At 28.3% G+C, this 12226-nt stretch overlaps 4 protein-coding genes across 4 annotated transcripts; 2 read left to right on the top strand and 2 right to left on the bottom strand.

The window, feature by feature from the left end:
• Nucleotides 1–260: 260 nt before the first annotated feature.
• Nucleotides 261–1025, bottom strand: ELE39_000768 (endoplasmic reticulum-based factor for assembly of V-ATPase; the record flags this gene model as incomplete). Its single annotated transcript, XM_067343808.1, has 1 exon — nucleotides 261–1025. One exon carries the CDS (start codon nucleotides 1023–1025, stop codon nucleotides 261–263), a length of 765 nt encoding a protein of 254 aa, XP_067202527.1.
• Nucleotides 1026–2336: 1311 nt separating this feature from the next.
• Nucleotides 2337–5450, top strand: ELE39_000769 (guanylate-binding n-terminal domain containing; the record flags this gene model as incomplete). Its single annotated transcript, XM_067343809.1, has 1 exon — nucleotides 2337–5450. One exon carries the CDS (start codon nucleotides 2337–2339, stop codon nucleotides 5448–5450), a length of 3114 nt encoding a protein of 1037 aa, XP_067202528.1.
• A 678-nt stretch (nucleotides 5451–6128) lies between these two features.
• ELE39_000770 (erythrocyte membrane-associated antigen) lies at nucleotides 6129–8075 on the bottom strand (the record flags this gene model as incomplete). Its single annotated transcript, XM_067343810.1, has 1 exon — nucleotides 6129–8075. One exon carries the CDS (start codon nucleotides 8073–8075, stop codon nucleotides 6129–6131), a length of 1947 nt encoding a protein of 648 aa, XP_067202529.1.
• A 1586-nt stretch (nucleotides 8076–9661) lies between these two features.
• On the top strand, nucleotides 9662–12178 carry ELE39_000772 (kinase domain-containing; the record flags this gene model as incomplete). The annotated part of the gene is made up of 1 exon (XM_067343812.1): nucleotides 9662–12178. The coding sequence occupies one exon, from the start codon at nucleotides 9662–9664 to the stop codon at nucleotides 12176–12178; it is 2517 nt and encodes an 838-aa protein (XP_067202531.1).
• Between the last annotated feature and the right edge of the window lie 48 nt (nucleotides 12179–12226).

A 12226-nucleotide genomic window follows, 5' to 3' on the forward strand; every position in this document is an offset into this window, starting at 1 on the left:
ATATTTAACAGCTTATACATGTAATAGTGGGTTTGCTTAAAAATTAGAAATAATTGAAAAAAAAAGTTCATGAGAATTTAGACAGGAAATAGGGTAATTTGGAGTATTAGAACCGGGAGAATATACTTTAGCTATTCATTGCGAACTAAATCTGGTTATTACTAATATATATGTGAATAGTTTATATTAAATAGCATTAGAGTAAACAGATGCGGTATAGCATATTTATATTTACATAAAAATATTAACAGGAGATTAAACTAGTCGGTTTTATGCTTTTTTCCTTTTTTTGACTTTGTTGAAGCTTTGTTTTTAGAAGTTTGCTTACTACCATTACTTTTGTTATTTGTAGTAATGGGTTTATAAATGTTAGCAGTCTTTGATATTTCTTTACTATTCAAATATTTATAAACTAGGTCTTCTTTCATAAACTTTGAAACTTTAATATTCCTTTTAATATCGTAAATCATAAATAAACCAACTTCGGCAATTAAACATAGAATAGAGCATCCAATTCCAATGAAAATTCTAGAGTTTATATCCTCAAGACCCATATATAGTGGAGCATAGAATCCTCCAATAAATGTTAAAATAAGGCCAATAAGTGCATTCATACTCATTAGAACGTCTCTAGAGTAGTGTACACCAAAGGCATCCGGGACATTATTTGAAATCTTGGTGTACTTAGCTTGAGATAAATTCTTGATTGATGATTGATATTTACGTTCTTCTGAACGTTTTCTTAATATTTCCATAATAGATAAATTCTTTTGAGCCAAAGTTCTTTGATTCTGGTCCAAGTCAATCTCCTTTTTGCTATTTAAAAGAAGCTCTTGTAGACTTGGAATAGCATCAAAATTCTTTCCATCATTTTCATTCTCTTTATTAATGGAGTTATAGTCCTTTACTATCTTTGAATATGCTTTATATAATGTATCTACATCAATATTTTCCGAGTTTTTAAATGACTTATCACCATATTTAGAGAAAAAATCTTTCAGTTCTGGGGTAACTGAAACCTTCATCTAGTTCATCTATTGCAACTCCTATTATTGTGATCACTACTTTTGTTAAGTATATTAATTTATTAAATTTTTTTTTCTTTTTCTTTTTCTTTTTCTTTTTCTTTTGGTGACTTTATTTTAATGATTGAACTTAGCAATTTCCCGCCTATTTGTGATCTTATAGAATTTTTTTAAGAGATTTTTAAAGATTTAGAAGGGATATGATACAAATAAAATCTTGGAAGTTAAGAAAAAGGGAGCTGAAAGAGTTGGTTACTATCTATGATGAATTTTGATACATTTTTTTTCATTAGATAATTTCTTTATTTCATATTATTTTCCAGATTCTATTTTCCAGCTTATTAAACATAATAACACATCAAGTCTTGTTTATTAATGGACTTATTTACTTTAATAAACCACATTAAAGTTTAAATCTGGAATGTGGTTCTTCGTAGAATACAAACAAATCTAATATGTTGTAAATATGAGTCAATTAAAAAAAAAATTAAAATGAATAAATTGCCTTTAATCAGTTATTGGGTTTTGTAATTTTTCTAAGGAATAAATTATTTAATATTTTAATTTAAATACGCTAATCATATTTTTTTTTTTAATTATTTTTGAAATCTTACAATATTAATGATTATATAGGTTATCAATAAAATAAATATATTTGAAAACGATAAAATAAAATAAGATCAAAAAAATTCATAATATAAGTGAATAGCTTTATCAATAATTTATTCTTTCTTCACAATATTTATCGATTTTTTATGCATGCAAGAATTATGCAATCATTATTTTTGGTACCGGCATAGGCGCCAACTTACATGCAAAAATTAGTTCATGTGGATGCAGAAAAAATAAGTGTGGAATAAAAAGAATTATACGTATGTAATAGTAGTAAATGCTTAAAAAAAAAAATTAAAAGTAAGTGACGAATAAATATATAATAGTAAAAAAATAGTAAAAGTAAGAAAAGATAGAATTTCAAGAAGATTCTATTGCGATTCTTTTTTTTTTCTTAAGTTGACTTTTTCGATGATAAATGGATTCAGATTAATATTGAGTATTAACGGTTAGCTGTTTAAAGTTTTTAAGCAAATAAAGTTGCCATAAAAGGAAGAAAAAATAATAAGAACAAATTAGCAATAATTTTTCAAGAAATTTAATTTCAAACAAATCGACGTTGTTATATGTGTAATAATTAAATAATTGCTAATAGTATTATAAAAGCCAGAGATATAGATTAGTGGTTCCTCTCATATATATTTATATTTATTTATATATATTGTTATTCATATATAAATATATAATATAAAGGGGAAAATGACCGATCATAGCCAAATAATGGATAGCGTGATTGCGACCCCAAGAGCTTCTAGTAATGGTAGCATATTCTGGGTTACTCCAACACAATTTAATCCACAAACAGGTACTTATCAGACACATTATTATTCAGATGATTTGGTAAAATCTGGAACAGTTAGTGTTGGGACTCCAACATGGAAAAATAATTCAATGGTACCACAAGAAATTCCATCCTCAAATGTAAATAGTAAATCAGTAGCAGCTCCGATTTTAATTCCTCCTCCACAAAGTCGAAATTTGGCAAACTTTGAGGATCCGGTGATAAGAATACCGGATGGAATAAAAGAATTAGAATTCGAAGATGATGACGACCAGAGTGTGGTGGATATTAAACAATTGAACCAGAACTTTGATTATGATTCAGAAAATGGTGATAATTCGAATAGAGCCAAGAATGTGGTTGATGCTGTAGTTGCATTGGGGCATGTTTTAGTTAAAGATTTGCAAAAAGCTGTTCCAAATTTAAAAAGTAGTGGAAGTTCAATATTTGAGAGTTGCCTTGCAGGTCCAAATATTTCTGGATTAGAAAATGAGTTGGCGTTTTCTCCAAAAAATATATTAAGAGATACATTAAGAAATAATACTCAGGTTAAGCCACATTTACTTCCTAATGGGGTAACTATGCAAGAATTAATTGCATCAGGAGGGGAAATGGGAAATTCACCAGATAAAAATTTTAAAAAAATGTCAAATATGCTTTCATCTTCAACTTTATTATCTTCAGAATTGTTCTTTGATCAAAATAAATACCCGAGAATGAGCTTAATTATTTATGAGCCATCTAATAATAATAATAAGGCAATTCAATTAAATCAGGAGACAGTAAAACGTTTAAATTCAGATTTTGGAGATTCACCTCTATGCTTTATAAGCTTGGTTGATTGTCCTAGCGAATTATTCTCAACTCTGTTATTAAATCCAGATTTGGAGTCATCATCAGTACAGAGGATAATTAATAAAGAATTGTCAGAGAGACAACAAAATATTGCCAATGACCAAAGTAGTTTGGTTGATTTATACTATTGGTACAAGGATGAGGAATTTATATATTTATTATTGGATTTTAAAATTTCAATGATACCAAAGTTACACGATATTTTATTAATTCTAGCGAATTCTATTTCATCTACAGTTGTCATGAATAATTCTGGAATAATTAATCAAGAATCTTTAAAAAAGCTTGTACCAATAATGGATTTACAAAAAGAATTTGAATCACGCCAAGAAAAAATTATCAATAAATTAGTTAATAATAATAAGCCTGGAGGTATTAACAGTAATAATAGTATGAAAAGTGGTGAGTTTAGTACTCCACCAAGAGAAATTGCGGAAAACTTAAAAGATGATGATTTCAAAACAGCTCAAGCTAATCCATTACTACTATTAACCCCAAGATACAAACCTACTTTGAGATCAGAAACTTTTAATGATTTTAATCAAATAACGGAACAGGAATTAGATAAAAACAATATAAATCATGGTACTCCTAGAGCATTATTATGTACTTTAAAAACCACTCCAAGACCATATTTAGTATGGTTATTACATGATTTTAATTTCTTGTTATATGATACAGCTAATAGTATGATATTAAATAGTATCGATTATTTTGAGACGCTTATGACAGAATTAGGATGCGGCTATGAGTGTGAAGATTCACAAATTACTTACTTTGAGAATCTCAAGCTTTATTTAAGATCATATTACACAATGAAAGAATGTCATACATTAGTTTCTCCATATACAATTGATAATAGTGAAAGAAAGATAAGAATGGATCATATGAAGCAGATTGCTTGTTTAAGACAGAGGTTACTTGGAATAAGTAAAAATCATGCAATAAGCCATAAACTTGGCCAATATAATTCATCATTAACAATAAATCGTTATCTTTCAATATTCTTTAAAGTATTGAATAATAATAAGACAGAAAATCTCTCAGAATTGAATGAAATTGTACAAAGAAGATTTTGCGATAGAATATTAATGGATGTGAATGATTATTATGCCGTAGAAAACATGAAATTGTTAGAATCTTTACCTATGAGTGAGGCAGCATTAAAAGATGAAATTAAGGAGATTAGATCCAAATGTATGCATTTATATAAGGAATACACAAGTACATTAATAGATACTGATATTTATATTGATTACAAAATTCAATTACAGTCAGAATTACAAGAGAGGAAGAGTGGGACAATAAAAGAGAATTTAAATATTTCAGTAAAATATTGTACAACATATTTGAATGAGATAGCAAAAAATAATATTTCAAATAAATTATATAATGGAGTAACAAGCAATAATACATCATTTGAAGGTTTAAGCAGCAAAAATGGTATTGCAAATTCAAGAAAGCAATATAGTATATTAGATCTTGAGAAAGATTTGGATGATATATATCTAACAATGTTAAATAGTTTAAATGATAAGATTCCAAGAGAAATATCGTTGAATTGTTTTCTAAAAGTTGCAAATGAGCTTAGACATGAATGGTATCAGGTGAATGGAGGTGAAAATAATGTGGATTTAAATTTGGTAAATGGTAAAGGGGGAGATAAAATAGGAATAGAGAATTGTTTTGGAGGTAATAATAGTATTAATAATAGTAAATTTGATGATGAGTTTATGAGAAGAATGGAAACTCCTGAAATGTTAGTAAATAGGCTGAATGCTGATTTGGAAGAAATTGATTCTGAGTATAATGGTTATTCTTTGATGCAGAAGAAGGAGTTATTAGAAGATATATTATTAGAGGCAACAAAAAAGAAGGATAGATTGAGCGACTTTTATAAGAGTAATCAGTTATATGGTTTAGATAGTTTAATAGCTGCAGTGCAGGATAGATTAGATGTAGTGAATACTGAAAGGAAGAGTATTTTGGATAATAATGAGATGCAGAGACAAATGATATTGAAACAAAAACATAAACGTTGGAGAAAGCTGTTTCCTTGTTTAAAGAAGAACATAAATTATGATGTAAATTCAATGAATTTGAATAATTCTTCAGCAAATAATTGTAATAATATTCAAATGAATGATATGAATCATTCAGTAAATGAATCATATTAAAGTAGGGGAGGGAATAAAAGGATAATTTAGTGAATAATTTTGGTGTGTTAATATTATAAGATCAATAATTATATTAAACAAAAATAAGTATATTGTGTGAAAATTGAAAGATAGTGGAGATGAGTAAATATATTCCATATTTTGGAGTTTATTTTACCTGGGATATGATTGATAATTTGCAAACAAATAGAAGGAAGTATTAAACTATTTGAGGACCTTTCTAATTATTCATAACAATTTATACCCCCATATTAATTTTTTTATATTATTACATAAGAATTAATGGTAAATTTAATTAAAAGTTTTGGCGGAAACAGTTTTAATGTTAAAGTTAGAGAAAAATTAAATGAGTGACATTAATAAAAATGTCGAATTAGAGAAGATAAAGTAATTAATAGGAGTAAATAATGAAAATTAGGTAGTATAGTAATTCAAAAATAATTCCAGAAAAACAGTGATAATGGTAGCGATAAAGCAGTGTTTTTTTTTCTTTTGAAGCTAGTAATTATTTATTTTCTAATGCTATTGTAAAGATATTCATTGATCGAGATTTGGTCTCTCTTCTTTTTTCTTTTAAACATCTCTTACATAAGATAGAAAGAATTACGTGTTCTTTATTTTATTTTTGCATGTAAAAATGGTTTTGGCGGCAAATGTATACAGATGGGAGAGTTTGTGTTAGTAGGGAGAGAAATTAAAGTTAGGGTGGCCTTCTGAGGGAATGTTGTAATAGGTGGAGGAAGATTCGTATGTTGATCTGTAGTTTGAGAGTGGATCTGGTGTGAGAAGTGGGTTTGGTGGGGAGTTGGAGTGTGCAGTGAATTGATCTTCCTGTTTTCTGGTGATTGTGCTTGAAATTGAGTTGTTTTTCGATAGGATAGAGTTATGTGGTGGGGTTATTGTATTATTATTGTAATTGTAGGTGTAATTGCTATTGGTATTATTATAGTTGAATGTTTCGGTAGTACTTTGGTTCTGATTGGCAAGTGAGGTATTAGTTTTTGGCTTTGAAATTGACGAGGCTGAGAGAATAGGCTGGATATTACTATTGATTGCGGATGGAGATGATGGTTTTGAGGGAACTGTTCTAATGTATTCGTCATTTGTACTGATGATGGCTTTGGGATGAGGAAACTGTTCAGTTGAGACACTAATGGGTGTATTATAGATTGAATTATTCTTGGGGATGAAGTCTTGAGGGGGGTGAGTATTTGTGCTATATGGTGAAATTTGAGGGAATTGACTTTGGAATTGAGGGATTGAGTTGGATGAGGGTGAACATGGTTTTTGTTGAATGTAATTGAGATTTTGGATAGAATTTGCGCATGGGAGTTTATTATAAAGGTGTTGATTTGGTGGAGAGAATGAAGATGTATTTTTCTTTTGCAGAAAAATATCATTTCTGCATCTTAAGAGGTTAATAGTGCCGTTCAGAATTCCATTATTAACAAGATGAAAGAAATCATCATAAGAGCAGAAATCTTTGTTGAGGTAGTCATGAATAACCTGGGATGCGAGTTTCTTAGATTTCTCTGAAGAGATTTGAGTTTTTTTCTTTGGTTTGTTGTTTTTATTATTTACAGTAACTTTAATAATACTAATGTGCTCAATAAGTTTGGCAAGCTCATCAATAGAAAGTAATCCATCGCGATTGGAATCATAATAAAAGAAGATGAATTGTAATCTAAGCCTATTAAAATTTGGAGAGTTTTTTTCTCTGATATTGTATGGTCTGAAAATGAGCATTCCAGTAAGAAATTCGACTTGAGTAATATAATCATCTTGATTTCTATCCATAACACCAAAAATAGTACCCCTGTATCCAACTTCAATTATATTAACATATTCCATAAGTTTTTCAAATTCAAAGTTTGATATGAATCCTTTAACAGTATTTGAGAATGAGCTAAATAGACTGGATAAGTAGTTGCATTCATTTTGAACATCCAGTTCAACAACTGCGAGAGGTAGAAGTTTAGAGTAACTGTTCCATTCCTTCCAGTTAGAGCTATTAGGCTTACTTATAGTACTTCTGGCATTTGCATAGCCACCAGCTTCAGTTTTTACTTTTGTATTTAAATCAACTCCGCTTGATGAGACTACGTTGTTGTTGTTGTACAAAGATGATGATTTTCCTGTTACTACTGTTGGCACCCCTGTTTCTGTCCCTCGAATTCCAATTCCAGATCCTGATGAAATGTACTTTGATCTTGAATGATAGCTATTATCGATTATTTTACTGGATTCATCAATTGCATTAATTCTATTTGGAATAGTTTCGAATCCTATTGGTCTGTTAAAATTATTGTTAGATTGATTTAAATATTGGTGCCCATTTATATTTTGGATATTATTATGTTGATAAATATATCTTGGATACGTGTTTGGTGATGAAATATAGCCTTTATTAGTACTATTAAAGTTATTATCACTTGTATAATAATAAGTCCCAATATTGTTTTTATCCGAATATTCTGATAATGGTACTCTATATTGATTATAATATCCAGGTGAAGTTTGCTGTAAATTCGCTTTCATATTGCTGTTCAAATTCATACTGGTACTGGTATTACCACCTATTTTATTAATATTTGTGCAGTTTCCAAAACTTAATAATTGGCTCATTTTTTATTATTAAATCACTCAGTTGTATATATATATATATATATATATATATATATTTTTTTTTTTTATAATACTTTCTCAGTTTGTGCGATTTTAACTTAATTAAAGTAATAATCTTACTTCTATTGTTGTTATTATTATTATTGTTTTCAAAATTATTATGAAAGCTTAATACTGTGGACTTTCTTTAAATTAATAAAATTAAATTAAAAAAAAAAAATGAAATGGAAATTTCTTGATTCAATTTTGATTTAAGTAATCAATCAATAAATCAAATTACTTATCGGCAAAAATACATTTATATTTCTTTCTATTTCCTTTTTTTCCTTCTTTTTAAAAATTCTTCTATTACTATTTATCTTTTTATATTATAACAATCTACATAATATATTACATGGAAAATATTATGTATGCTTGCTTGCCCGCCAAAAGTTTGAAACACGTGGAGTAATAATAACTAATTTAAAAAAATTATATATTGTGCGAATATAGAAAATTTTCTTGTGAATAAAAAAGTATATATATATATATTTTTCTTCTTTTTTTATCAAAAAAAATATAGTCTGAATATTTCTAAATTATACTTTTAGGATTTAATTAGTACTTAATACCTATTTTACTTTTAAAATAAAGGGAATTATGCAAAAATAATTAATTTTTTTTGAATTAATATTTTAAATAATTTTACATATTATCACGACCGGTATTATTTTAAAAAATTCTCACTTACATGTCCGCATGCATGCACATTTTTTTTGTTATAACTAATACACTAATAAAACTTATCCACATGAATTCGAATGTGGAAAAGAATTATTGAAAAAAAAAGTCAGGAGTGAAAATAGATAAATGATTTGTAATAAGCATTTATAATTTTGTATTGAATATTTTCTAGTTCGAAACAAAATGAAGAAAAAAGGGGAGAATTATGATGGATCGTTTGATTATTGGATATTCAATTAATTTTACATAAAAAAAATCTGTGTATTCAAGATTTGAAGAGTGAAAATATTATGTAAACTAAATATTTACCAATATAATGAATATAAGAAAATAAATTATTAAGAGTATCTAATTTACGAATATTAAAAAGATGTACGCATACAATGAAAGATTAAGGAGTAGATAGAATAAAGAACAAGTGTGGGGCGGTAAGTGTATGTGTCATGTCGTAAAATAAATATTTGGGTATATTAAAATATAAATATATTTATATTATATTGCGTGTAAAAATTTATAATTAAAGAATAAAATTGGAGAAAAGAGGGAGAAAAAAAAACTTGGCTAAATTATAGAATTGAGAACTTTCTATAGTAATATTCTTTGTTTCTAAAAAAAAAGGCAGAAAAAGGGGGTAACACGGAAGGAATTAATTAAATTAAGAATAAATTAGCGGATAATATAAATATATAATGAAAAAATTTGATCAAAAATCTAAAAATTAAAAAATATATTCAATTAAAGTTTGGAGTGAAAAAAGATTAAATACTATTAAAATAAATGAAAAGAATGTAAATTAACAAATAAAATACTAGTAATATATGGTTTGAAAGAGAAATTATTTGAGAAGAATAATATTAAAAAAAATGAGTATAAATAATAATATAATAAAGAAAAGGCAAGAATTACCACAAATATGTACATTTACAGGAAATCTTGAAACATACAAGATTACAGATACATTACAGGATAGTTTATATGGTAAGGTATATCAAGGATATGGTGAGGAGAGTGGGAAATTGGTGGCTATAAAAGTATTGAGTAAGAATGATATAATTACAAAAGAAATGAATAGATTATTACCAGAAACTCCATTAGCAGAAGTATTTTTTGCGAATGAAATGGCAAATCACGAATATCTTGCAACAATAAGGGACGTATTTGAAACAGAAGATTCGCATTGTATAGTAAGTGATTTGGCAGATGGGGAAGATTTATTGGAGTTATTAAAAAAAAATAGATATGGTTTGAGTGAAAGTCAAACAAAGATATGTATGAAACAAGCAGCAATTGCTTTAAGTAAATGCCATGAAAGAGGATTTGCATTACAAGATTTTAGTTTAGAGAATTGTTTATTGTATTCAGTAAGTGAGAATAAAGATTTAAATGATGAGAATCAGAGTGAGAATATAGAAATGGAAGATGATGATGAATTTATAGGAGGAGAAATTTTGAATAATAATGATATTAAAGATACAAAAAGAAAATTTCAGATTAAAGTTTGTGATCCAGGTCAAGCTGTGAGATTTGGCAGGTATAGCCCAGAAATTGAAATGCCAGTTCCATATTTGGGTTGTGTAGGTAAAAGGTTTAGACCACCTGAGATATTTGCAGGTAAACCATATATAGCAAGTAAGGTAGATAGTTGGTGTTTGGGTTGGAGTACATTTTATTTATTATTTGGAATAGAATTATTTGAAAGTGTTCATAATATAGATAATGATATAAGGTGGCAATGGTATAGTATGGGCTACAGAGATTATTTATATTCATATTTGGGTATAAAAGAAAAGTTAAGTATGGATGCACGTTCATTTATTGAATCATTAGTTCATCCAGATCCGATACATAGAATGAGTATAAAGGAGGCATTAAATCATCCATTTTTAAGAGATGTAAATGAAAACGAAAATTTAATACTTGAGGATTGGGGAAGACCTTTATATTATGAATTTAAAAATTCATTAAAAACTGAAAAAAGTAAAGAATATATGATACCATTTATTCCAAAAGTATATAAAACAAAATATTTGAAGTTGTATTGTACTCGCGATAAGCCAAGTGGATATTTTCCCATTAATTATAAGAGTAATAGCAATCATATTAATAATAATAGTCAAATGAGAGGAATAAATAATTCTAAATTGATAAATATTCAGAATCAAAAGTCTATTGTGAATAATACTATACCGGTAACTGCTAGATCTATTAATAATAATAATGCTAGTAATGGTCAAAATTCAATAGGATTAACAAGTATTTTCCAAAAGAGAAGAGTAGGTAAAGTTAGTGGAAATTCTACAAGTAGTTTATCTGGAAGAGGTGTAATGAATAATAATAATAATTCTCAACAACAAAGAATTTCAATAAATCAAAACCAAGTGGGAGGAGTTATCGATGTTGGATTTAATCCGAAATTATTATATTATCAAGGACAATACCAACAGCGGAGTTGTTATCAAAATTATTATGGAAACGGATATAATGCGCATTGTTCAGGTTATACATCAGGAATGGGAGCATTCCATCCTCAATATTATGCTGTTATTCCTCCCTTAACTGTAAATGATACTACGAGGACTGAAGGCACTCAAAAAGTTTCTGCAACAGCAGGAAAAGAGCAAGTAAGGAAAAGAGAAGCTGAAGATAAGAAGAGTACAAATGAAACTGTTGGATCTAAATTAATTACTCAATCGTCACTATCTTCAAATCGCAAATTAACAGCAGCAGTAACTAAGGTTGCTTCTACTACTAATATTGAGAGTAATACTTGTACTGTTACTACTAATAGCACTGCAACAACATCTCCTTCAATAGCAACTCCAAATGTTGCAAACATTAATTCATCTGCAGTTTCTTCCAATAATTCAATTTTGAAATCATCCACGTCCCTTACAGCTGCTTCCACAGCTACAGGGTTGAATAGTGGTCTAGCAAATGGAGTAGTAGGGGGAGCTATGGGAATAGGAACAGGAGCAAATTCGATTATGATGTATCAAACATATGGTGGATTGCCAACAGTGGGAAGAAGAGGGGGATATTCTTTGTCATATGTCCCAGCTCCTAAAGTAGGAATAAGTGCAAATATCCAGCAATTGAACTTTGGTGGAGGAATTACATCAGGGGCAAAAATAGTTGGAACAACAAATAGTTCTAATACGAGTACCAGTGGTTTTGTACAAAATGTTAAAAATTTTTCATATGTACCACCTCCATTGACTAGTAGATATAATCATAATAACACCGGTATTGGAGGAGAAGGTCATCAGTACATGTACCAAAGCCACCAGCAGACGAAAAACGTAAGCAAAACAACAGGAGGTGCCAGTACAAGAATAGGATTTGGATCACTGAGTTATGTGCCTCCATTAATGAGGAAGTAAGAAGTTGGAACAGTATAAATAAGTATAGAAAAACAAAAAGTGTCAAAA

This window comes from Cryptosporidium sp. chipmunk genotype I (genome assembly GCF_004936735.1).
Source record: "Cryptosporidium sp. chipmunk genotype I strain 37763 chromosome Unknown contig_14, whole genome shotgun sequence".
Taxonomy (NCBI): Eukaryota; Apicomplexa; class Conoidasida; order Eucoccidiorida; family Cryptosporidiidae; genus Cryptosporidium; species Cryptosporidium sp. chipmunk genotype I.